Genomic DNA, 27,869 nt, shown 5'->3' with positions numbered 1-27,869 from the left:
CTTAATCAATGATGGAAACTCCTGCAGGAAAAGGTGCGATGAAAACTGAATTATCAAAAAGATAATCTTTAAAAAAAGAGTCCCACTAATGAGCAACGTGCTCAGCCGAGGAGTTTGTCAGCTCACTCAGTTCACTTTTGACTTCACCTTCAGCTGTCGTCATTCACGTGTATCACGGGGCTTTGAGGGGCTGAGAGGACTGGGCGGAGCCGAGACAGAGCTAACGGATAGCTAGCAGATGAATGGATGAAGAAACAACGGGGTTGCTCGGATGCTGACTACCTTATTAACAGGAGGGGAGCTCAGAGTGTGCTCAAATGTTTGGGATTAAAAAAGAGGATTTATTTTCTCTCCTTTGAAGCAGTGAGCCACGGAGAAATCGCGGCCCCACGGACCAACCAGACGAGACCAAACAGTAAAAGTTCAGGGCTGTAAAATCACAGTGGACAGATGTTTGCTTTCCTCACCTCTAGTTGGGATGGGGTATAACTTTGGTCGTAAAAGGGACAACAGTGAACTCTTGCTTCACAACTTTCAATTTTGAGTGCGAAACTTTTACCAAAAAATCTGCAAATGCTTTTATTTCATATTGTTGGTAAATGGCCAGGGTACAAACAAGATAATCAACTTGAAGGTGTGCGCTAAATCGCATCAGGTGGTTCTTCACCTCCGCGTCGTGCCTTCAAACCGTTAAACACACGCCTACTTGTTGATTATCCCTCACGCAGTATACTGCAAATCACGTGTTGCAGAGTTTGTCAAGTTCAAAATTACAAGATTGAAAGATTGAAAGTCTCCAGTCTCATCATAAAAAACACACTGAAAATGTTATTTTCTTGTCATTTGACCCTGCGAGCGTGAATGCGCTGTTTGGGAACTCTCATCATTTTTTGCAGCGTGCAGCTCAGCCACCTGTGCCTCCATGTAAGGAGGGGAGGAGAGGTCTGGACAGTGGCTGAGGGGAGAGGAGGAGGAGGAGGAGGAGGAGGAGGAGGAGAGGCTGTTTTGTTCCTTGGTCAAACACAGCGATGCCTTGGCCTCCGGATGTCTCCATTTCAAGACAATGATCTCCCCAAAAGCTGTCACAGACTGAAGACCTCTGTAAAACACCCCGCTCTCGCTTTCTGTCTCTCTGTGTCCACTTTTGTTTTTACCTTCTCTTGGGCCTTTTTTCACATTTTTCTCTCTCGTTGTCTTGCTTTTTCTGTCTCTCTGGTTCTTTTATTCATCAATTCATTTTTTCAAGCAACTTAAATCTTCAATTTTAACCAACGAAACAGAAGAAACACTGAAAACAAAATGCAGGAGGCAAACTGATCACACCAAACACGATAAACGGTCATGTGTCTGTAAGTTCGAGGAATATTTTAAACCTAAGTCAACTGAAAAACACCCTGCAGATTACAACAACAACAATAACAACTCATGGAAACGCCTCTCGGCTCACTTCTCAGCATGCAAACAACAGAGTACATGCAAAATATGCAACATGACACCTCACCACAGCATACAAACAAACACCAGCTGATGGTTCGTTCACGGAGAAACAAGCGTGAAGCAGAGAAAAATAAAAACATCCAGCGTGGGCAAAACAAATGGTGTAATGTTTTGATGTAATTGGATATATATGACGAAAACTGGTGAATTAAATTAAAGTTTAATTAGGATTAAGTAATGCAATTAAACCAAAATGAGGACCGTGCTTCTTCCTTCAAAATGCTCTCACAGTGATGCTGGACGCACAGATGAGCTCCCTGGCGTCTGGTTTTACAAAAATAAAACAAGACCTGATTCACGTATCTTCAGTTACATCGGGCATTTGAAGGTTTATAACCTTCCTTCCTGAGTGTTTTGTTCTGTGCGATTAAATAAAGCAGAGTCGGACACTGCGGTGTTTTCTTTTAGATTTGAGATGTGAATCAGAGACCCTTTCCTGCAGACACACGAGGCAAAGATCAGACGCCATAAAACCCCCAGTAACTTAATGGGATTGATTTTTTTCTCTTGATCCTTTGAACACATACAGGAAATGAAACGAGACCCCGGAGTAAAGAAAAGCCGTGTACTGTACTGCGTTTCCTCCTCGTGACCCGTGGCCACAAAATACCGCTGAACTGTAGTTGTGTAACTGTGCATTTCTGTTTGAAGCGACAACCAGAAGACACTGCAGGTCGCTGCTTGAGCCGCTCACAAACTTATAGTTTGTTTTGGAAAGTATTCTGCAACGAAAACCACACAATGTGTCCCTCCCTGTGTGCCCCATGAAACCTTACCTCGGAAAAAAACAGGGGTGTTATTCAATGAACAGTAATAAATAATTGAACTGTGCCTTGAATAACATATTTTATCAATTTAAAAGATAATTTTACAAGTCAAGAATGTCGCAGTTTGTTGCAGGCAGGGTTGGGAGAGTTGCTTTAAAAAGTTATTCCGATTACAGTTACTCATTACCTGTTAAAATTGGGCAGTTATTTTCTGAATTAATCAATAAGTTCTTTTGTCCATGAAAATGGTGAAAAGTGTTGATCAAAGTCCAAGATGACGTCCTCAAACGTCTTGTTTTGTCCACAAATATTCACATTTAAGAAGCTGAAATCAGAAAATTTTGACTTTATTTAAATTAAAAAATAACTCAGAAAGATTAATTGATTAATTAGTCCTGTCACAGTCTTGTCAGTTGAAAAATAGGTCCGATTTATTTTCATTATTCATTAATCTGTTGACTGTTTTCTCAATTAATCAACTAGTTGTTTAGTCTTTTATCTAAGGCTCATTTATTCTCCCTTTACATATGAAAACAGACACGAATGTTTTAAACAATAGAACCGTCACTGCCCACATACGTCCATGTTGTCCTTGACGTTGGTATGGATGTAGTTTCACATCACCAGGCGTCTCTCCACAGCACCTGGAGAAAGGTCTGGTTCCACACAAACACACCCTGCCTTGTTTGCATTTCTTAAAAAGACTCACAAATGTGTTGGGCGGCGCTCAGCCCAGGATGCAGCGACACTGCTGCTGCAAAATAGTGTCAAGAGGAAACTTGCTTTGGTGGAACATTTGCACGTCGGGAGGCACTGCTAACAGCTGTTAGCTTGTTTACATTCGGACCGTTAGCATCCGAGGCGCTAATTTGCTGTTTTCAGAGTACAGGTTGCAGCCTGGAGATTTCTTGTAGTTTCAGTAGATGCAGATGCAGAGATGCCGCTGGCAACAGATGACCAGTGACAGAACTGACTAATACCGGCAGTCTGCATCTGGTGAGTCAGACTAGAATGCATGATGAGCAAAATATCCACTAGAGGGCGCCACTCAGAGTCGACCCCGAAGGAGAGTCAAAAATGTCCGACAACAGCAAACATGGCTGCACCGGAAGAGGTTGTAATGATAATAATAATGATAATGATGATGATGATGATGATGATAAAACAAAGTAAAAGAGCAGGATACCCTGGAGGAAAAATAACAACAGAAGGCCAAAACAATTCAGCCACACAGGAGCAAGAAAAAAAAATAAGCTGAAATTGAAGTAAAACTAAAGCGCAAGCAAAAGACACTAAAACAGTCAAATAAGACAAAACAGTAACAGCGATTAAGAACAGGAATAAGAATAAATGAAAATAGAAGGAGGAGATTACAGAGACATTACATGATGTTGTTCAATCAATATAAATAAATGAAAGGAATGAAATAAGACAACATCACAACATGTCAATATAAATAGAAGAGTAAAATTAAAGATATTTAAAAAAGACGATGACATCACATAAAAGTAAGTTTATAAAATGGGTTTTGAGACGTTCCTGAATCTGCAGCCTGATCTTCTCGGGCAGGTCGTTCCAAAGTCGAGGGTCCTGATGGAAAAAGCACGGCCACTTTTAGATTTAAGCCTTGATTTTGGAACAGCCAGGCAGACCCCGCCGCTGAGGATCTAAGGCAACAACAGAGATTTTTTTATATACATTTTTTTTACTGCGTATTTGACGACAAACGTCATTTACAATACTACTGAATTTTTAAAACTTCTGTGTCGTGTCCTGTGGTCGCGTGTCGCTGCTACACTGCACCCACGACTACCAAAGGACCGCTCCTTTAGGTCCATATCCGTAAACTTTTAGAAAACGTGCAGAATCACGGATGAAATGAACGCAGAGTACAGACATTTCATGCTTAGAGCATAAATGAGCCTCAAGGTGTAGATATTGATGCAGAGTTTAGTCATGTTTCACCCTAACATGGATGCATGTATCACACATGACCTGCCCGTGTCACGCTTTAATTATGCTTCTCACATTAACATAGTTCAATTCATGTTGTCATAGCGACGGTGGACTACACAGGTTACATCCAGATGACTTATTTTACGCCTCGTCTCATTACTGCAGAGGAGACAGTTCAACAATCCAACCGACACTTCATCTGAGGCATAGTGGCGCCTTTTCCAGCTGAACCGTTGACCCAGTGCGTCATTTTCCCAAAGGAACATCTGGATACAACATCATCTGCATTTATAATACATTTCATTATAACTGAGCATCAGGTTTACATACAGACAATGAGAAATTTAGAGATCCCCGACAGTTTATAAGTGTCTCACAAACACACTCTGGCAACCAGAGCATCTTTTCGAGGAGAGTAGGTAAATTTAACTGACAATAAAAGACAATTTATTCGGGCTCATCCGTTACTGGGTTCTGTAAAATGATACCGTTTCTGCATGAAAACCAGACTGGGTGCATTTTAATAGTGACATGCCTCTTGTAATTGAATTACAATAACGGTGAAGCCCATTCAGCCTGCAGGGGACCAAGACAAATCGTCTTGTCTGGCTGCTCTTAGAGGCTAACCTGATGTCACCCCGCTCGCTCCAAATACTGTACTGCACTGGACACACACACACACACACACACACACACACACACACACACACACACACACACACACACACACACACAGTAGTTTTGCTTCTATGTTGAGGAGTTTCACTTAGTAACAGATTACATGTAACAGGATTATGTAACATGGATACTAAAAAACAACAGTTGTATTCCATTACAGTTACCGTTACACACATTTAATAAAAATGTGGATAATTAATAGGATTACAATTTTGAAATACACTGGGAGGAAATTTTGCTATATTTCGTCTTTAAATCAATCAATCAATAAATTGCACACAGCAAAGGAGGGAATAATAGTTAACTAAAAAACCTAACAACAAGCATAAAACACTTAGAGCTGCAATGATTTATCTATAATTAATGGACTATTGAATTAATCTGCATCTATTCAGATAACTGATTAATCGTTTTGAGTTATTTTTAATGAGAAAAAGTCAAAATTCTCTGATATCAGCCTCTCAAATGTGAATATTTTCTGGTTTCTTTACATCTTAAGACATTGCTCAACATTTTTCACAATTTTTTAATATTTTATGGATCAAATAATGGAAAAAATGATTAACAGATTAATCGATAATGAATATAATCATCACAGGAAAGACCTGGAAAAAAAAAAGTCCCAACATGGACCAGGTTTGGACCTGTTTTTACTGACTTGTGACAGGATTAATTAATTGATTCATCATTTTGAATCATATAATATAGTCAAATATTCATTAGTTGCAGCTTGTTGTAACCCTGTAATTAGTGGAATAATGTAAAGTAAGCAGGTCAGTATTATAAAATAAACCCCTTCAGGATAATTTACTTTACATTATCCCAGATTTTATTGCTCCTCCAGAGTCAATGATCAGAAGCAACTGGATTTAACAAAGCAATGTCATTAACATTAATGAAAACATAATTATGAATATGCTGCAAATAAGCCTGCATAAATCTAACACTTCAGACCTTTACAATAATAAAAAACACTAAATATTTATTTACCTGTGCTCACACTAATATTAATATGCAGCTCACTCACAGAGCCAGGAGAAAGATAAAGAGGGAACAAGCTGCCTTTGTGTTTAAAGAAAGAAAAATAAACTTTCTGCATGTTGGAGTTCATTGTGCATTTAAAATTTAGCCCAAAGCATCAGTTCTGGGGGTTTCACCTGAAAGATTCAAGGCAGTCAGGGGGTCAGCGACGGTGAAACCTCAGCCAGGAAATCCACAGCGACTGACTCGACACTGTGTTCAGGTTAGAACAGTCTGTGTGTGTTTTTTATGTATTCGTCTTTGTATTAGCTGTGGATAAACTCACACTTCACTGACAACTACTGGAAAAACATTGAACACTGGTTAAAGGACTCACTGATCGTCTAAGCGTCTAAAACCCCCGACCTCCACACACCGAGCCTTTAAACACCCTGAACACAAATTTGTCATTCAGCCTGTGAATGAATAATGGGCTCTTGTATGATATACATTATATCACCACGCTCAGTGTGCACATAAAACACAGTGTCAATTCACTGTCATGGCCTCCGGTGAAAAACTGTTTTCACCAGGTGGAAATTTCACCATCATTTTGTCTTTAAGTCAGAAAAGAGGAACAACGTCGCAGCACATCGTGACAGTTCTGGACATCAGTGTTAGTTCTTCCTCTGCTTCCTTTTTGTTGCAGAATTGGTGCAACTTCTTCACCTTGTCGTGTTTGACTGACTGGACGCTGCAGTGACTCACTATCGCCTCCTGAGGTACAAAGTGGTATTACAAGACAGGACTGACCGAGGCTAGCTGGTTAGCATGCTAACTTCAGTAGATATCTCTACAACACAAAACACAAAGAGGTTTTTGACATAACGCCACTGCTATTTTTTCACATTGTCTTGATCATTTTTGTTATTTTTTCAGTGTTTCAAACTTAAATGTGCCTTTTGATTAAATGTTTTATTGATTTTTGTTGTCTGTTTCAAGTTCTTAAAAAAAAGTCGTATACAGATGCCAAGAATATTTGTCATGCTGTTGTCTATATGATATTGCAATAAATAACTTAAAACTCCACACAGTAAATAAAAAGTAAATGAAAAGTTAAGAACACAAAATACTAAAATACTAAAAAAGAGAGGATATGTATAGACATTAATAAAACAAAGGACCAGAATGTAGGGTATTAAAAGGAAAACAATCAACAGAATAAATAAATAAATAGATAAATAGATAAAATAAAAGAATATGCCAGGAAACAGAAAACCAGATAAAGATGTATGAATAAATAATAAATAAATACAGTTCAACTAAAAGCCAGACTAAAAAGGTCCGTCTTGAGATTAATTTTATTCTATTATTATGTTTCTATGTCATTCCTTTTTTTTTTTTTTTATTCTTTTATTCTACCTCTTACTCTGTTCTCAGGTCTCATGGCCAAGACCATTTTATTATTTTCATTAACAGAAAGCAAAATGTTTTTTTCCCCTAAAGATTTATAATAATAAACATTAATATTTCAAAACTGTCTCCATCTTCTTCACTACCACTGTGCCTAACTGGGATAAGTTGCTGTCTGGCCTCAAAAGTACCTCAATATAAACTCTAAAATCACCTGACTGGACTCCTGGAGGTTCTTGATCCCACAGGGTTCTTCAGGATACTGCTGGAGGGATTCAGTAATAATATAAAATTAAAATTGTTTGGTTTGTTTTGTGCTGAGGTCACTGTTGACAGGTCATATGAGGAAAAACACCACCTGAGGCTAAACCCTGAGCCCGGGACCAGAAACACCAACCCAGAACTGATCCAGCAGGAGCAAAGACTAAGAGCGCCACCATGTGGACTGAGAGATATCAGCCTGCATGACGCTCACAGAGACAAGAGGCTCAGTCACTTTTTTCCTCAAGATGTGTTTGTTTTTGTCTTGTCAGTGTGTGACTTCACTTTGTCTGTGGTTGGGTAGTTAGAAGCTGTGGGTTCAACTCCTGCATGAGGTCCTTTTCTGCACATCATCTCCCCGTTTCCTGTCAGCTGTCCTATCAAATTAAAGGCATAACCCCAGCCGGTTCATCTCAGTCTTGGAAACTGGAGTCCTGAAGCTCCTCATGAACAGTTTTGGTGCGGATGTTGATGACAGTTTGGAGCTCTGTAGAGACCAGGCTGTTGTTGCATCTTATTCTGTCCTGACAGATTCACCAACTCTGACATGTTTGATAAACGATATTCTATGGTTTTATCAACTTAAATAGCTCTCTAGGTTTTAGAAGTCTCACCCAAGTGAGTATAAATTTACCTCTACTGACTTTTATAAGGCAGGTACTGATATATTTGTGAAATTAAAAAGACATCATCAATCAAAAATGAACCAAAGCTGACACAGATCACGTTTACCCACTGTGACTCGTCACCTTTACTTTTAACACTCAGTAAATGTTTGGGAACTGAGGACACTAACTGTTTAAGTTTTTAAGGTGGAATTCTTTCTTGTTCTTGCTTGTTATCTGACTTCAGGTGCTCTAGCTTTTGAACTTTGTGGTCACGTCATCCGTGATTTCTGAAATGTGGTCTCTTTGCAAAATGCAATAAAGTTAATCAGTTTGAACATTAAATATCTTGTCTTTGTGCTGAATTCAACTGAATACAAGTCGGAAATTACTTGCAAATCATTGCAAATCAAAGATTTTATGTTTTACACCAGTGTTCCCAACCTCAGAGCTCACTGTCCTGCATGTTTTAGATGTTCCTCTGCTCCAACACACCTGATTCAAATGATCAGGTTGTTGTCAGGCTTCTGCAGAGGCTTGATGACGAGCTGATCATTTGAATCAGGTGTGTTGGAGCAGAGAAACATCTAAAACATGCAGGACAGTGAGCTCTGAGGACCAGGGCTGAGAAACACTGTTTTACACAACTTCCCAACTGTTTTGGAACAGGGGTTGTATTTTCTGAGGGTGAAACTCTCATACCTTTGCATCCGTAATTATCTGTTACATATCATTTTTCTTCTTTTTCACACTGGAAAACATGTTTATGGTCAAGAAGCAGCGAGTCGGGATCCACCACAAACCTGCTGTCGAAGGGAAAAACAAACAAACCAACTGTCTTAAAACATTTCTTTACTTAATGCATATCTTTGCTGCATTTTTTTCCCCTCGGTTATACACAACTTATATTGAAAGAAACTCTTAATCACAAAACATCTAGCACACAAACGATGGAAGGGAGGGGGACAAAAAGGCCATTTGTCGTTTATACATCATGTACTGTACAATATGTAGGAGCCCTCTTTGTACAAATTACATCCAAAGAAAAAAAAAAACTTTACTTTAGCCAGACGTTTGAAGACATTCAACGCTAAAATATTGAACCAATCGTCTTGTGTGAGGACAAATTGACTAAAAAATTATTATTCTAACATTGACATCACTTTCTAATTTGACATCACTCTTGAAAATCTCTGCATTGTTAAATATTGTAATCTCTGCTATTGACAGTAATAATCACAGAGCTCAGAAAGCATCTATAAGTCTCTGCTAGAGTTTATAAAGCCCCTTTTTTTGGACAACGTCAGAGGGAAAAAGTGTTTCAAAGTCTTGCACCCTTCAATAAACCAAGCACATAACTCACCAGTACAAAAAAAAAAAAAAGCTTATACTTTCATGAACTCACAGCTGTAATAAATCCACTGCATTTGAAACGAGAGGACAGTATTCATATTTTTCATCACAATCCCTTTCATCTCTCCATTTCATCATCGACTCCGTCCAGACACACGACAAATGAAAAAGAAACTATTTTTATAAAATGACATCAACTTCTACAAAAGGCTTGTTTTTTTGACAAGTTCTGCTACTTTTTGAAGTAGTGCAGGGTCTAATTCAGGCTCTCTGCGATCACAGTAACCTTTCATCAACGAAAGTCAGGAACCTTCAATAAACATTCCCATTCTCGCGATATTATTTCGAGCATTCTGTAATAAAACGGTGTCATCCCGTCGTTATGCAACCTACGGACATCAAGGAAATAAAATGTCTGACAGTAAAAGGAACAATAAGAGGAAAACAACGCTGTGATTGAAACATTAGGTCGTCTTTTTACGGTAAAAACTGTAGCTAACAAGAATAAGTAAAGAACAAAAACAAGCAGGTAAACTGAGAAGAATTCAGGACCACCTGAACACAAATATCAGCTCTGTCAAGAAAACATCAAAAACAGAATCTAGTGAATTCAACAGGTTCCACTGTATGAGGCAAACATTTCAATGAAAAACAACACAAGAAACCTTCTTCAGTATTTTGGCTTTAAATAAAAACTGGATAAAAGAAACAGAAGTAAAACTGTAAACCAAGGTCTCATAAAGTTTAACCAACATCAGTTCCTACAAACTGGCATCCGGACAGAAACAGCCTCGGGTTTTCTTCCATCTGTCTGGACAAAGATCACATCATCACGTCTGGTTACAGCAACTGATCAGGCTGTTTGTGCAAAAGTCTGATTTCATCTGCATCTTCAACAGCAGGTTTCAGAAAGATTCAAACGTGCAGGAAGCAGACAGAGGACATGTTTCAATAAATACATTCACTGGAGATGCAAACCAATTGAGCTGCAGTGATTAATCGATTAGTTGTCAACTAGGAAATCAATCACCAGGTATTTTAATAATCGATTTATAGGTTTGAGGATTTTTTTAAAGAAAAGAAATGAGTTAAATTTCTTACTGGAAAGCAGCTTTGAATTCTCATTGGTTACACGTGGCTCTGGTTCTACATGTTAGTATTAGTTAGATGTTAGTATACTTAACCCCTATAGGGGCTGAAAGGTTAAAATAACCCACTGGATCCGACTGGTAGAAGAGTCGTGATATTTAGATGCTAATAATAAAGTTATTTTTCTCATAAACAAACAGCAACGTCCAAAACATTCCAGTAGCAGCTTCTTGTTTTTAGTCGGCGCTGACTGTTGCTTTCACCGTCTCACAAACATCACGTCAGCTGTCGCTAATTATTCTTGATAACAAGCCAGAACTAAAAATGTCTGTTGTCTGGTTAAGGTGCTCTCTGCAGCTGCTGTCTGTACTCGTCAAGGATCGCTCACAAATAAAATACCTCCACTCTGTAACAGCACAGCTGTAAACTGAACGAGTGTTTCTGTAGTCAACACAACTCAATCAGAGCGATGTGTCTTCTTGTTAAAGGTGCAGTGTGTAAAATATAACCACCTGTCAAATTTATACTCTTAAACAAACAGGGCAGCGCATCACCAGAGTGGGGCTGAACGGTTTTGAAAAAAATATCTAATTGCGATTATTTTGACTGATATTACGACTGCGATATGATTTGCGATATTGGAGGTAATGATAATTTGCACATCTTTTATCTTATTTTGATTGAAAAACATGTTACATTGAATATGGTGTGATTTTTTTTGCAGGAATCTGTACAAAATGAAGATGTTTTCTCTGCCTCACAACATTCAGCAATTTAAAAGTTTTCTGATACAGTTTGCAGAAAGCTATATTGGGATTTTGATTAATTATGCAGCCCTACAGCAGAGTAACCACAAACTGATCCCGTCTTCCGTTAGCTTAATTAGCCCTGTAGCTAGAGGCTCTATTATGACCAGGACCGAATGCAGCCACCAAGACTGATGGAGACCAGCTGGATGACAGGGAATACCGTACCGAGGTGATTTATAACCACTCTGACTCGACTCGGAGCTATGAAGACAGCAGACGGGGACAGGAGGGACGTGAAGAGGAGCATGAGGGAGGTCAGGGTTCAGTGAGACAGCATGAAGCCAGAATATTTTCTCACGTGACGCGGTGGAATAAGGATTTATTTTTGATCAAACCAGAGTTGGTGATTATTAGCGCTGAACAAGCTTGTCTTAGTTTGGTAAAAGACGAAGTTGAATTCAGAAGGTGTGCAATTTATTACAGATGAAAGGTGTAAAAATATTTCATTCCTTTGATGATTTGTGAGTTTCTGTTGTTTATTTATTAGACTAGAGAAGGTCTGACTCCTGCCTGTTCCTCGCCCGAGACAGGAGGGGTCAGGGATAACTGGTTAGCATTTCAATTCTAGCCATATTTTACACATTGCACCTTTAAACACTCTGGCTGGTCACGTCACTTCCAGAACATCATTCCAGGATATCAATTATTAAAGTTCATAAAGATAAAAGCTTTAAATCAGGGCCTTCAGTATTTGGGTCAAATACCTTTTTAAAAATAAGGGATGTCAGATTTAGTAGCAGCTGTTATTTAAACGTGTCAGATACATGTTTGAGCATCGGAGTCAGTATCTGCAGACGCCCAGTAGGAAAGTCCTCCAGTCAGGATTGGGTCATTTTTATTACGTACACTGAGGCTGGGTCTCACACCTCAGTACTCTTGTAGTCGCACTGAGCGTCGAAAGCCGGCACAGAATGTCTGGTCAGATCTGTAGTGTTATTTCACAGTATTTTCAGTTAAAATTAAAATGTTTTGGTTAAGTTCTTTCTAGGAACTACTTTATTTGTACTGCAGACAGAGAGATGAAATTGCAACAAGGTCTGCGGATTATCTTGAGTAACTAGGCCATGATTTCTGAAGAGCACGTCCCACGACCACCATCCCCTCTGGGTGACAACAAGCATCGTAAAAGCAGCCAGTCAGTGTGTGCATCTGTGTCAAACTCTTCACCACAGCTTAGTTAAAGATGCGAGTACATGACGTGTGCCGATTGTGCCTGTACACCAAAGTGACTTTGAAAAATCTTTGGATAACTAAAGTTTTTCCTGTGACAAAAATATGTCCCAAGCATAAAACCACTGCTTTTAAACTGCAAATTAAAGTGTTATAATTATATAAAAAAGTGACAAATGTTTGAAACACATCGTATGAAGATTCAATAAGCTTGTTTTATGTGCCAGGGTCGTCTACGTTGATGGAGACAGATTGTAAGAAGCCTTATTTCTTTAATTTGTCTACGTTACAACGCAGATCGATTGATTGGCAAAGACATAGCAGAATTATTCACCTGACTGGCCAAAGGATTTGGGCTCCTAATAACCTAACAGCGATGTGTTTTTTCTTTTTTAATGCGTTTGAGACCAAAGAGCAAAGACCTCAGAATTTGTGTTAACAACCAGTCAAGTTTAAATAGCAGCAACGATTAATTGATTATTAAATTAATCACAAATTATGTTGAAAAACACTTAATCATTTTGAGTCACTGTTTTAACAAAAAATGTCTTGAATAAATTCTCTGATTTCTGCTTCTCAAATGTGAATACTTTCTGGTTTCTTAAGTCCTCTAGGACAGTTAACTGCAGCCCTAAAATTAAGAGTAGTTGTTTTCACCCAAAAAGGGGCGGGGACATGACTCATGAGTTCTTCTCATCTTCTGCTGTTGAGTTTGTCAAAAGTTTTGTTTTAGGCTCTTTGAGCACCATGAAGGCAGACGTCTCTGAGGCTGATATCTCAAAAACTGCAACACGGACCGAATCAATCTAGATGGATAAAATAGAAATACAGGTGAACTGTCCCTTTAACATTTAAACGTTAACTCTTCTTATGTTAAGTGAGGGCAGGGGTTTGTAGGAAAAAAATGCTTATATTCCTACAGTGAAGTACCGATCATATCAGCACCAGCATTGACGAACAATGACACGTTAAATGGTTTTCAGTCATGTTTGTGACAAGAAGTAGAAGCCAGTTGAACCGTCGCAGACATTCTTTATCGTGACAGCTGAAGCTTATTTCAGTGGAGGAGAAAGCAAACAACACAAACAAAACAAAACAAAAAAAAAAAAACACATTCTTTAACCTTTTCACCCAAAATGATAAAGTACCACGTTGGCGTATTCCAGGGTCTAGATGACTCTGTTCCAGGGGAAAACCTACTGAGAGGAGACTCTGGCGGGAGCTGAAGGTCCATGGAGGTTGATGTTAATGTGTTAAAGGGGCTGGTTGTTGTGTGTCGTTCCAAGTCCTGACTTGAATCCTCCGCAGTCCGTCCCAGCCGAGCCTCAAGTAAACTGGTACTCCTCCAAGTACTCAGAGTCCTCTGGAGCGTACTGGTTATCTCCGGCTGCGTACTGGTCATCCGCAGCGCTGTACTGCTCTTCTGCGGGGGGATACTGGTCATCTGCTGCAGTGTACTGCTTGTCACCACCAAATGATGATTCTGCTGCTTCTTGGTTCTCTGCTGTGTTCAGGCCTGATTTCTTCACTCTAAAAAAAAAGAAAAAGAAAGACATTTTAAGATTATTATGAGACATTTCTGTCAAGGTGCTCCACCGAATGTCATCAGGCCTCAGACGATGCACTTCTATGCCAGTTCGATACGGTCACAATAATATATAGTGATTCTCGAGGTGCAATTTGACATTATGATTTATTGCCATTTTATTAGTTTTCTGTGCACCAGAACACGGGAAAAAGTTGAATCGTACACTTGTAGAGACTGTATATCATGGCTGAAATTTCCAAAAACAATGCACGTCAGTCAGTTTTATTTCAGCAGCATCACTGCTATAATGTAAAAGTGCTAAATAAAATATGTTATGAAGTAAAGTTTCACTGTTCACACATCACACAGGTGCAGTGAAAAAATAATAAATAAAATAAGATGTTAGGCCAAAAACTACACACAGCTTATATGCGAACCTTTAAATTAACATCCTTCACACAGGAAACTGAACTTGAAAACTGTCCTTTCAAAACTTGATAGCATATGAGTGTGGTAAATGTACAAGAGAATTAAACATAAAATAAATATTGGTTTGTTTCAACAGAGCAGAGGAAACATATGGCTGAAAGTATGAGCACACAGTTTTATATGTGCGCAGTAAAATGGACCAGTTTGTTATGTCAATATTGCTGCAATGCTAATTTACGTTAGCACATCAATGGGAACTCCCATTATGTGTTAGCATCCTGCTAACATTCTAGACCTATTATAATGGCTGCAACATGTCTGCAAGCTAAGGAGCTACAGTGAAGATTTAGGCCGGGACTTTAGGAGACTTGGAGACTGTAAAGTGTGAATCTGATTATAAACTTATTTCACATTCTTTAAGTTCAGAGATGTGTGGACTTACTGATTCTTATGTTTGGCACCACTGATATGAGACTGGTACTGCTCCACGGAGTTGAGTTCAATGTTGCAGATGGTGCACGGGTAGCCCTTTAGTGTGGAAGCTGCAGACACAGAAAAGGAGAGATTACTGCTTATTATTTCATTTCTCTTCAAAGGCGTGATTTGTGGCTGGTTTGCGTGGTCCGACCTGGTGCTGTGGACGGGCCGTACGTCTCCATCAGTTTCAGCTTGGTCATCTGTTTTCTGTGCTTCTTGCCCACGTAGTGCTGCTGGGCCATGAGCGGGTTGTTGAAGGAGGCCTGGCAGATGGAGCAGAAACGGTCCGGGTTGTTGTTGTTGTTGTTGTTGCCCGTCGCCGGCGCGTTGCTCGAATCCTCTGCGGGTTTCTTCTTCGGCTGAGCTGTTGGTGGTGTTTGGGAGGCTACTGGTCAAGAGGAGATACAATAACACACAATCACACATATGTTGTTGTTAATTACACTCAGAATCACAAAGGACACACAAAAGAAAACACATACACTAATAATACAGTCACATAAGAAATTAGATAAAATGTAATACACAGAGTTAGAAAAGAAAATGGAGGGTAAAGAGCTGCAGGTTATGAATAAAATAACTGAGAAGTCATTCATACCTGGGGTCTGGGGGCCGACGGTTTTCAGCCTCAGGTTCTTGGCGTGTTCTTTGCCCTGGTAGTGAGACGTGGCCACCACAGGAGAGGAGAAGGTCATGTTACAGACATGACACACAGCAGCAGCATCGTCGTTGATGTTCTGTGGGGTGTTGGGATTTTATTAATAACATGATAAATAACATTATATTACAATACTATTAGAATTATAAGAACTAGGGTAATATAACATATAATAATTATAATTTTCACCATTTTTATTTTACTCTTTTGTCACAAACTACTTTAGTCAGGTCACTTTGCTTTTCCCTTCTCTGTTCCTCAGTTACACACCTGCACCCCTGCTTACTCTTAAAACACACACACACACACACACACACACACACACACACACACACACACACACACACACACACACACACACACACACACACACACACACACAAAAACTCGCCCCGCCTGCCTTCCCCTGTCTCTCCCTGTGTGTGTCTGATCTGTTAAGTGTCTTCATCAGCAGGATGTTTCATAAAGTTGGATTTTTTCCACCAGCAGCTGCTGAGCCTGAGAAGGGCTCATTGTTAATGATGGAGTATTACATTTGTTGGCATTTATTATTAAACTTTATTTTTCACAATGAAGTCCATCAAAAAACTTCACAAATATACTTTGGCTTTCATTCAAATTCAAATTAAGTGCTTTGACATCATCATCACCATTGTTATTGCAACATTACTGGAATAAATAATGATATAAATTTCCCATTACGATATTTTTTGTGCAACTTAACATAAAACTACATTTAATAGATGCCACACAGCCTCAGTTAGTAAGTGGGTCAGCATCTCTAGACATAAACTATGTGGGTTGCATTTCAATTAATGACGTGTTAGTTTGAATTTCCTCAGACTTGATTTTAAAAAACATGACAGCTCTAACTAGCAGTCCACTGCAGGCTGGTAAGTGAGCTGCATATAACTGGAGCACAGAAGCGAGCAGTTATGGCAGGAGATCCTGTGGGTGAAGGCGAATGTGGTGCAAAGAGCAGCAGTAACTGTTCAGTTTGTTCAGGATCAGATCAGATTATTTTAGAAAGTACTGGTGTTTTCAATTCATTGTTTGCAAACGGATAGTTCAGTTTATATGACAAGAGTTAACTGTAAGTTTGGCTGATTTCTTACATTATGTTCAGCTTACAATAACTCAGAAAACTGAGCACTTTTTACTCACGCTGTCAGGTGATGTCTTCAACTTTTTGAAAGATGTCTCCTTCTCATTTTGGATGGAAAGATAACGGCGCACTCTGTTGGCATGTTTCTTGCTCTGAAAAGATAAGAACAGATGTTTATCACAAAATGGATTTTTCAGAAGCACAGAGGAAATGTATCTGATGACAGGTCACACAGGAAAGAGGCAGCTTCTGCCTTGTAATGGCTGATATGTTGCTTTTGAACAACAACTGGCAAGAGGACAATACAATCTGTATCTTAAGAACACACACATGTCCATTATGGCTGCAAAATTTCACGTATAATCACTCCTTGTACGCTGATGCGTGGATTAGTTAACAACATTTATCTAATATGAACATTTTAATGAGTAATAGTTTGCCATCTATGACCCAAATTCTAAAAAGCCCCCACCCCCCAAAAAAACTGCACTGTATAAAGGATACTACATGGGTTCAGGAACACTTTGGAAAACCGTTTGTCAGTAAACAGTGTTTGTCTCTGCATCTACAAATGCAAGTTAAGACTCTACCATGCAAAGAGAAAGACATATGTCAACAACATCCAGAAACACTGCAGACTTCTCTGGACCCGAGCTCATCTGAGACGGACTGACGCAAAGTGGAAAAGTCTGCTGTGGTCTGACGAGTCCACGTTTCAGACTGTTTTTGGAAATCATAGATATTGCGTCCTCCCGGCTAAAGAAAGACCCTGGGGGGTTTGTTAGTGCTCACGGTGTCCTGCACGTGTTCCAGCAGCGTGTCTTCGTAGTAAAAGAGTTCAGGTACTAGACTGACCTGCCTGCAGTCCAGACCTGTCTCCCACTGAAAATGTGTGGTACATTAGCAGCTGAAGTCGTATATCTTCCACTTACTCAGTGTTGTTAAAAGAAAAAGTGATGTATCACAGTGGTAAACATGCTGCTGTGCAAACTTTTTCGGAATGTGTTGCAGGCATCAGATTCAGAATGAGCATGAGGATTTTTTTTTTTATATTTATGTTTCTGTTGTCAGACATGAGAATAAAAAGTTGTGACTTGATTGCACCTCGTCAATACTACCTACCTCACCAGCTTCATAATGATGTGATTTTATATTAATAATTAAGTCACCAATGTTATGTAGAGCACATTTAATAATCACACCTTCCAGCTAATAATCTTGCAGCTTTCCCACGACCACTGAGTATAGTAACACCATCAAAAATAAGTAAAGACCCCTGGCACTGAAACAGCAGCAGCAGATAGTCTTTGGGCTCACTGACCTGATAATGAGTCAACTTCTGAGACTCCGAAATTAGGACAGCACTGCAGACTTTACACTGGGAGTCAGAAAACAGGTCGCCATGCTCCTTTATCATCTTATTTACTGCAGGGGGGTGGAGAGAGAAACAGGAGGTTTTTAATCAGGTTACGTCTTCTGGGAAAATGCAATTATAACACAACGTAAAAAAAAAAAAATCTGTGGAAAAAGTTCAAACAACAATTCAGCTCGACAGCTCTGTTCAAAATACTTTTCTTTTAGGGACATAAGAAAACGCAAAAGTGTCCAACTTCAATGGTGCTATAATCCTCTGAATTTGATTTTTATAGAGTTTTTGAAGCAAGTCTCCTTTAAAATAAGCTTCCTTTCTCACTGTGAGTAATTCCCAGCTGGTAAATGTAAGACGACACCATTGTGCACACTTTAACAATACATGCAATCACGCTGGCAAACATCTATACAAAAAATCTATGAACACAGACGCATGTTTTGGGTCTAACTACCTCACCTACCAGAGGCCAAGTGTTATATTTGGTTGGATATGAGCAGCGTAGCAGCACGACATTTTACTTAGCTGGTTTGGATGAGCACTATTTAACTGAACCCTTTCAGACGTGGAAACATCACCGCCTTCATCTCTCTGTTTGTTTAAATATTTTACGGCTGCTTGTCATTCAGTCACAGGTGTCCTGTTACACAAAGGTTCCTCATGGATTTCTTCAGACATCACAGGATCTTAACAGTCAGACTCATATCGCTTAGATTTGGCACCTAATGTGCAACAGGCAGGTAGTTAAAGGTGCTAATATCAAGAAAAGTGTTCTGTTCTATGACAGGCTGCATCAGTGGTGCAGTTCTCTGCAACTGAAAAAAAATGTATATTTAGCTGCACAGACACACCTTAGTCAACACCTGCTGTTTTTCAAGTGTGCTCTATAAATAGTTTATTATTTATTATTAGTGGTCAACTGGGGCTGCAGCTAACGCTTATTTTCAAGGTTCATTTTTTTTTCTAGATTAGGCAATTAGCTGTTTGGTTCATCAAACGTCACAAAATGGTGAACAATGTTGATCAGGGTTTTCCAGACATCAAGATGACATCCTCACATGTCAAATGACAAAAATCTTATTTTGTTAGTTACACAAAGATATTCAGTTTATTGTCATAAAGGAGTAAAGAAAACAGAAAATATTCACATTTGACAAACTGAAATCTGAGAATTGGGACATTTTTTTCTTTTAAAAGAAGTCAAAACAATTATGAAAAAAGAGATTACTTTAATAGTTGACAACTAACCTATTAATCATTGCAATTCTAGATTTCATGATAGTTATTCCCCTGTTTAACAAGTTGGGAATGACTCCTTTAATTAGATAATTTAACTCTTGAGACAGTCTTCTACCAAGCAGGCAGTGTCATCCACCATTCATTCAATGAAGCCTAACTAACAACAACAGTTTGACTGACTCAGCTATAATGTAGCCTTCAGACAGAAGAAGAAAATAACCATAACATTGTGATAAAACAGAATTCAAGATAATATCTGTTCTGCTGTATCCAGGAAGCCACAGCTATTTCACTGGCTCCTGAAACTGCATGTCTAGCTGTTTTCTTGTATGTTTTGGCAACACATTAGTAGTGCAGAATAGAAGTTACATGCTCAAACTGACTCAAGTGTTAGAGGGGGGATTTTCACTGCAAGCATTTGCTAATGATGGTCTGCTAACACAAAGCTGGCAGCAGTGAAAGACTGAACAAAATTCACAAACACAGTTCTGAAAAACTGCATTCGGGCGTTTCATACACATCCATCCATTCAAAAGTTCAAAAGTATCGTGTGTCTTGTGTTAACTGCGTGCGTTACAAGCACTAAACAAACACGCATGAACAGGATTGCCGCAAGCTGTTAAGTGCACCACGCATATGACCTAAAACACGCAGGTCTGCAGAGTGAAACCCAGTGAAGCTTCCCTCAGTCTCCACTGGTCCACAGGCGGAGGAATCATTCATAATAATTTGGAGTCACATCGGATGCAGACACGCTCTCATCGACCTTGGAGCCGAAACGGGGACTGCTAGCTTAGCTAAGTTTAGCAACCCTGCAATACCGGCTAACGTTAGCTTGCAGGAAGCTAACGGCAGCACCGGCATTTTTAGCTGAATCAGCCCCAACTGGAAGTGAGTGCACTGACACATGCTGCTTTAAAATAAGCCGTAAAGTAGGAAAGAAACTGGCCATACCCTCCGCCGGCCCCGAAGGTAAGTAAGGAAAATCCTCAGTCTGCATCGCGTCGGCCATAATTTCTATTGCAACCAGCGGCGTCCTAATGCGCATGCGTAGCCGACAGGCAGACGGAGGAAAATAGAAGCAGGCTATTGGCTGCGGCACGCGGGGAGGGCGGGGTTTGGACGATCCAGCCCTGCCCTCCCGTGTGGTGTATTAGGTACGTTCGAGATGAACTGCGCGAGTAGACGAGATCAGGAGGCCGCAGCGGGAGGTGGAGACAAGAAGCTGCAGTCAAGTCGGACTAGGAGAGACTAGAGGAGGAGACGCGAGCATCCTGTTAGATCACCTGTAGGTTACCTGTAGTCTGCAGATCTTTACAACGTTCAGTTACGGCCTGATTATTCTGAGTACTCACATGTAATTATGATTTATTTGCCATTTCCCCCCTTTTAATACACTTCACCTTTTGGACTTTGGTCCATGTCAGTGTCCGTCTTTCTGTGGGTGTCTCTGGTCCTCTTTTGCAGAAGGATTGGTCCTAATCATATCAACACAAAAAGAATTAATAAAGTTAGTATTTTGAGTCATTTGACAGAGTGTGTAGATAAACTGAAAGCTTGTCAAATGGAAGAATGGAAAGGAACATCTTCAATAATTTAGTAGAAAATGGGGATTATTAGTAAGATTATAATTTTAAAATAAAGGACAACATTCTACCATGCTCAGTGCACACACGTTCATTATGATTAAGAAATGTTTCACTGGGTGGAAATTTCACGTTTTTTTGTCTTTAAATCAATCAATCAGTCAATCAATCAATCAATTGTAAATGAAGGAACAGCTGGACAAACTAATACACTTAGAGCTGCAGTGATTAATCTTTAATTGGTAGACTGTTAAATTTATCTGCATCTATTTTGATAATTAATTGTTTTGAGTCATTTTTTAGGAAGAAGCTCCAAATTCTCTGATTTCAGCTTCTTAAGTGTGAATATTTTCTGTACGTCTCTCTGACAGTAAACTGAATATCTTTGAGTTGACATTCAGTGTTGATCGACATTTTTCACCATTTTCTGACATTTCTTGGACCAAACAAATAATTGTTAACTGTCATTGACTCAGAATCATCTGATGTAAACTGACAGGCTCGTGCTCGCTGTCTGCAATCTGCATAATGGAAGAGGTGAAATCCTTGCTGCAGTGATTTTTATCTCTCTGATTCACAAACACAAAAGAAGCTTTTGTGTCAAATTACTGATTTTGTTTAGTGCATAACCATGTAACAAGCAGGATACAGTGCTGCCAACTCCTCAGTAAGGAAAGCAGCTATTGGCTGTCCTAAAAGTCACCAGAAATCACTAAATGACTAATTTGCAAAATTGTCAATTAGCATGTAATTGTAATGGAGACTGTAGGAGAGAGGAATAAAGTAAAAAAGAGTAAAAAAAACCACCCTAAATATGTTTAGAACTACAAATGAACTTTCTTCTGTTAATTCTTGGTTTGTATTTTTTAATTTCGTCAAATAGGACATCACTTCTCAAAATAACATCGTGGCTTAAATGCTTTATCTAGACCCACATTACATAAATCAAGTTTGTCCTGTTTTCTTAAATGCTAGAATATCAAATTTAATAAAAAAAGACTGTTATGTGGGGTGGAACTGCTAGCTCTATGTCCAGCCCTCCTCTTTTATCTGGGCTTGGGACCGGCAAAGTGTCCCAAAAGAGACACTTTAGCAGAGTTACTGTTCATTTAGTTTTATTAAGTTTGGTTTATACTGTTTGTTTAGTTTTATTAAGTTTGGTTTAGTGTCTAACCTTATGCTCTACAACAAGTCACAGTAAAACATGAAGATGTCAGACATGTTTATGACAACGAATGTATGTTTCTGATGGTGTGGGGGAACCAGAGCACCTGGAGAAAACCCACGTAAACACTAGGAGAGCAACAGTGTTGCTCTGACTACTTCTTCTTCATCCAGGAACAACCAACATTGCCAAAAGAAATGGAGAACAAAAATCCAGTTCAGTCCCCAGCTCACTTGGCCTCCTTGCTTGCCATCTCCAAAGGCCTGAACAGGGATTATGGCAGAGCCGGCCCCAGGGAGGCAGGGAAAAAACCTCAGAACACCTCAGTGTTGTTGGACTGAGGGCAGATTGGACACTACGGTAACTTAGTGTTGCCTTATGAGGCAGAGGCTAGCTGGTTAGCATGCTAACTTCAGTAGATATCTCTGCAACACAATAAAAAACTGTAATTTCTTCACATTCTGTTGATAATTTTAGTTAAATTTTGAATGTTTTACACAATAATTCTGCTATTCCTTTCAGATCAGAACCATTTCAAGGCTACTAAATGCCTAAAATGTGAAATCAGTTTGTATAGAATGTACTTTTGTATTTTCAAATGACATATTACCTTGTTCTAATTAAATTAACTTCTCATACCTGTATTTTGTATTTTATTTTAAATACATTTGATTAGCAAATATTTGTAATATATTTTTATGCATCACTGCCAGTAATGTTTCTTTATAAAGGCAGTACTTACAAGCAGCATGCACAAAGAAGTTAGTCAGCAGTGTGTTTCTGTTTAATCTAAGTCAGCCATTAGGTGGAGACAAATAGCCATTAATGGTACAGACACTCAAACACAACAGAGAACAGTGTTACTATAACATGCAGCAGTATTACAGTAATGGGCCTTGGTGGTTTCATTCACCTCAACTAAGTAATAATTGCTTTTTAAAGCTGTTATTGCTTCTGCAGAGCTCAGGGCATAGACTTTTGGCCTGTAAGCTCAATTGTGATATGCAGCATCCACCCTTTTTTCTTTTGCAACTGCCAGCCATGTTTACAGATCTTAAGTCATTCACAGGCCTTTCCTCAAGTTTGTAGCCATTGCAGACACATAAGTTGACAATAACACAATATGCTATTACATTGTAATTACGTTTTAGGTGTGTCGTGGTATTTTAGACGAAATGCCCTTCCTAGAATGTCATCAGTTTCCGTAGTGTAGTGGTTATCACGTTCGCCTAACACGCGAAAGGTCCCCGGTTCGAAACCGGGCGGAAACACGTTTTATTTTCCAACAATATTTTTAAAACTGTAAGATTGAAATATAAACATAATGTCACACATTATTAATTTTCAGGAAGTAAAAATGCCTCACAGCAGCACAAGAAAACAACTGCGTTCTGATATTCATCAGCAAAGTGACAACAAATACTCTGCCAATGATGAAGAATTGATTAAATTAAACTTAAACTGAGAAAAAGGCGTCCATTTTGTATCTCATTAATGATTATTTGATTATTGTTAATGTGTTCAACTATCAGTTGAAGTCCTGTTGTACAGTACGGATACAGTACATAAAAGTAGCAACATGCTGTATAATACACTATTGTTTGTGTCACTTCAGGAACACACACGTAATAAACGTGTCGTACTGCTGTACATCTGTACATTTTAAACATCTCAAAGAAGTACTGTTAGGAAGCACAGCCATAATAACTAAAACCATTTGATTTTTGTGTGGTGTTGTTGCCATTGTGAAAAAAAAAGAATAGGAACATTAATTTATAACAATTTATATGTCTATCAGTTGACAGCATGTTCGCTGACATATTTGAACCATTCCTAAATTTGATCCTTAAGGGGAAAATAAACAAATAAACAATGTTTCCGCCCGGTTTCGAACCGGGGACCTTTCGCGTGTGAGGCGAACGTGATAACCACTACACTACGGAAACTCATGCGCAACTAAAAAAAAGAGTTGAAAGAAGAAAAGAAAGATGAAAAAAATATATATATAATTACAGTGTTTTTTTCATCCAATAGGAGAACAGCAGTAATCGTTTTAGAAAGTAAAACAAGCACGCCTTAATACAGAAACGTAACACAGAAAGTCCTGCTTTGAAAATATTACTTAAAAAAGAAATATGTAATACGAAATATATACTCTACAATATATCATAAAATGGCCATGATATTATTATTTTTTTTAATTATTCATGTATATTATAGTGTTCTGAGTCATCAGCTGCTCCTGCAGTGACAGTAATGTGACTCTTGATGACTCACGAGAAGTAAACCAGCTGCTTTCTCTAAATATAAAAAGCTTCACTGTTAAAAACCTGAAAACAATTTGATCTCTTCACTATGATGAGAAACTTTCTCTCATAATAATGACTGACTATCCCAAAAATAATGATTTAATATCTCAAAATAATACATTCATATCTCAAAATAATACTTTAATAGTTCAAAAGTAATGACACGTCAAAAAATAATGCCTGAATATTTCAAAAATAATGACTTTATCCCAAAATAATGACTCAATATCCCAAAAATAAGGAGTTCATAACTCGAAATAATGAGTAAGTATCTCTAACAATGACTATAAATAGTCGATTTAAGAAAGTTTCTCATAATGACATGCAGGATCTTTTTTCATCACGTTGGCAGAAATGGGCTTTCATACTTTAACATCTATCCGATTGTTCATCTAATATTTCTAAACAAAAATCTCAGCTGTTAGTCATCAGCACTCGAGACCACATGAGATTCACTTGATCAAAACAAATCTAACTAAAATATTTTTTTTCAGTGGCTACGATGGAGGAAGTTTAGCTCTGTGGGTTTGTTTGTGAATTATTTTCGTGCTGTTTTTGTTCCTCTTTGCCTGTTGCAAAAGTTTAGGAAATCACAAGTTGGAGCTGAAAGCCCCTCTGAAAGCCCTCATGAGTGACACAAAGGGCCGGTCGCCACGGAGAGAAAGGCTGTTTCTGCCTGCGGAAGGACGGAGTCGGCGTGGACACAGCAAGAGGAAATCAACACGGTGGTTCCCCGTCTGGACTGTTGAGACACAGCTGCTGTCGGGGGAATTCTTCACTTGCAGAATTCCTTTAAATTTGGTCATTTACCGATTTTGAGTCGCTTAGAAATAAAACTATTGGCAGTTTCACTGTAACTGGTGCTGATACAGCTTCTGACATGGGAGCACTGGGAGGTTTCCCTGAGGACTGGTGGAAGAAACACTCAGATGCATTACTTAAGTAAAAGTACAGTATAGAAATAATCCTTTACAAGTTGAAGTCATGCATCTAATATCCTAGTACATTTACATACACAACAAGTATTAACATCATAATGTACTTGAAGTATCAGCAGTAAAAATAGTGACTAATAGTGAGTAAAATGTGACTGATATACGGTTGCATCAATGTTAGAGCAGTATGTTAATCTTGTAGCTGCTCCAGGAGGAGATACTGCAAACTATTTTACATACAGTTTGATAGTTTAGTTCGTTGGTTCCCAACCTAAGGGTCAAGCCCCTCCAAAGGGTCACCAGATAAATCTCAGGGTCATGAGATGATTGATGAATTTCCACAAATAACTGATTTTCTGGTGATAATTTGACCTCCTTATACCAAAGTTGTACAACACAATCTCTTCTTTAGAACAGTCATTCTCATTAGACGTGTTTTGATTTAACTGCCAAGAGAATTAGAAGCAAACTTTTTAATTATTGCAAAAAAAGAAAATGTGAATTAGTCGAGTTTTCCATCGACTGGTTTGAAGCGAATAAACATGTCTACATAAAGCGTAATTTCGTCAGCATAGTTTTGAATAGCCCAAAAAAAGGCTATTTGGGACGGCCCTAACCGTTTCCATCAGTCTTTCCTGTTGTGATACTTTAAAAATGCACATTAAAAGTACAATAAACTTTTATTGAATTGACAAAACACACTGAAATTCACAACAAACACACATTAACTACACAGAACAGTGGTTACACATTAAGAAATTGCCGATTACCAATAAATCATTCTAATTAAAAATGCTCGAGTATTAATTATAATAATATAATAATTTTCAAAACTTTTTTGTAACTTTATTCAATCTGATTTGTGAGGAGCTCAAAACTGATTTAAAACCAGTTTGTCACTGTTCTGTTCAAACCTGTGCTATCAATAAAATTAAAATTTGCTGTGACTTGACGTTATAATGATTATTTGGAGGTGATCAGAGTCGGTCGGTGTTTCCTGTAGAGCTTTGTAGATAAATAACGTACAGAGCAGCTCCCCTGTGTTTGTTAAAGAGGACCAGACCCCCTTTTCCTTAAAGACACAGCAGTGAGTGTCTGAGTGATAAAAAAAAGTCATGAGGCAGTTCATCACATGGCTGATTCATATAAAATATTAGTTTCTAAAATGAGATTGGAGTGGCACAAAACATTCTAATTATTTATTTTTGATTATATATTTTCTGAAAAACGTCTAGCATAAAACGTATGGCTGTTTCCATAGTGTAGTGGTTATCACGTTCGCCTAACACGCGAAAGGTCCCCGGTTCGAAACCGGGTGGAAACACATCTTTAGCTTCGTCACTCAGTAAATACCACTGTTTCCTCAGAGCAAATACGTGTGGGGGTCAAACCCAGCTGGAACAGGCCCTCTATGTGTGTGTGTGTGTGTGTGTGTGTGTGTGTGTGTGTGTGTGTGTGTGTGTGTGTGTGTGTGTGTGTGTGTGGGGGGGGGGGTTTGTATGTTCTCCCTGACCACAGTCCAATCTGGGACCCCTACACACACAAGAGTGACTCAGTGTGAAGTCACACTTGCAGCTGTGGAGGGTCACTCAAAAAAAGGGGGGGGTGAAAAAAATTACCGGCAGCTTTTGTCTGAAAGAAACTACTGTCTTATTATTTTAATTAGATAAAATATTAAGTCAATAATGTTATAAACAGCATTGATAAAGATGCAAGTGGGAATGACATGACACACACATTACATTTGTGGCACAATAAGGAAAATTATTAATTAAATTAATTAAAACTTGCTTCTTTGGTCACATCTCTTGTGTGTTTATCATATTTTGTCATGTCATTCCATCATGAGTGCATGAAAACAGTCTATCAAATGTCTGTTTGAGGTAAGGTAACTCATTATTCATCCTTCTGAATACCTTTCATAGTGTTTCCTCCATCCTGACTCGTTTGGAACAACAGTTAAATATGGCCGACCCTCCACGTGATCAAACGGAGTGAGAGTGGGTGGGGTCAGGGTGTGGGGGCCGGATTGGAATCTAAATGTAACACCTGGGACACCTGAGCATTGCAAAAACAAACAAACAAACAAAAAATTAACTACTGCAAAAATGCCAAACATTCACTGTTTCCAGCTTTTTAAATGTAAGGATCTGCTGTTTCTTCATCATTAATGACAGAAAATGAAGAGTCTTTGGGCTCTGGGAAATTTTGATGAACATTTTTCACAATTCCTTTTTTTTTTTTTTTTTTTTTTTGTAAAATTTTATCAACTGATCAACCTTGAAAATGATCAAGAATTTAAACTAATCGTTAGTTGCAGTCCTGTGCAGGACTCATATGTTCTATAATAAGCATGCTGTAGACTGAACAATTATCAGTCAATCAAGAAAATAATTTTCTTGTTGGTCTGCTTTATACTTCATAACATTTAAGGGAAATGTACTTTTTTTGTCAACTTTGGTTGCTGCTAAAACTCTGATGGTGACACCTACTGCATTTACAATATTATTA

The 27,869-nt window shown here is 38.6% G+C and overlaps 1 protein-coding gene and 3 non-coding genes across 5 annotated transcripts; 2 read left to right on the top strand and 2 right to left on the bottom strand.

Annotated features, from left to right (window-relative positions):
• Positions 1–12,206: 12,206 nt before the first annotated feature.
• Positions 12,207–20,434, bottom strand: znf346 (zinc finger protein 346). 2 transcript variants are annotated; one of them, XM_084730066.1, is made up of 7 exons: positions 20,318–20,434; positions 18,077–18,180; positions 16,815–16,907; positions 15,591–15,729; positions 15,144–15,380; positions 14,958–15,057; positions 12,207–14,088 (listed from the first exon to the last, which is right to left on the bottom strand). In XM_084730066.1, exons 1-7 carry the CDS (start codon positions 20,409–20,411, stop codon positions 13,884–13,886), a joined length of 972 nt encoding a protein of 323 aa, XP_084586192.1. In that variant the 5' UTR covers positions 20,412–20,434; the 3' UTR covers positions 12,207–13,883. The 2 variants fall into 2 exon arrangements, with proteins under 2 accessions (XP_084586192.1, XP_084586193.1); XM_084730067.1 differs by having other exon boundaries at positions 15,144–15,377.
• A 2,878-nt stretch (positions 20,435–23,312) lies between these two features.
• Positions 23,313–23,385, top strand: trnav-aac (transfer RNA valine (anticodon AAC)). Its single transcript has one exon. It is a non-coding gene; the product is annotated as a tRNA-Val (tRNA).
• Positions 23,386–23,987: 602 nt separating this feature from the next.
• Positions 23,988–24,060, bottom strand: trnav-cac (transfer RNA valine (anticodon CAC)). The gene has a single exon. It is a non-coding gene; the product is annotated as a tRNA-Val (tRNA).
• Positions 24,061–26,609: 2,549 nt separating this feature from the next.
• Positions 26,610–26,682, top strand: trnav-aac (transfer RNA valine (anticodon AAC)). Its single transcript has one exon. It is a non-coding gene; the product is annotated as a tRNA-Val (tRNA).
• The last annotated feature ends 1,187 nt before the right edge of the window (positions 26,683–27,869 follow it).

Source organism: Lutjanus erythropterus, chromosome 11 (assembly GCF_056507025.1).
Source record: "Lutjanus erythropterus isolate fLutEry1 chromosome 11, fLutEry1.hap2, whole genome shotgun sequence".
Lineage (NCBI taxonomy): Eukaryota > Metazoa > Chordata > Actinopteri > Lutjaniformes > Lutjanidae > Lutjanus > Lutjanus erythropterus.
Note: the sequence above shows the minus strand (reverse complement) of the source record. Positions and strands in the feature narration are given on the sequence as shown.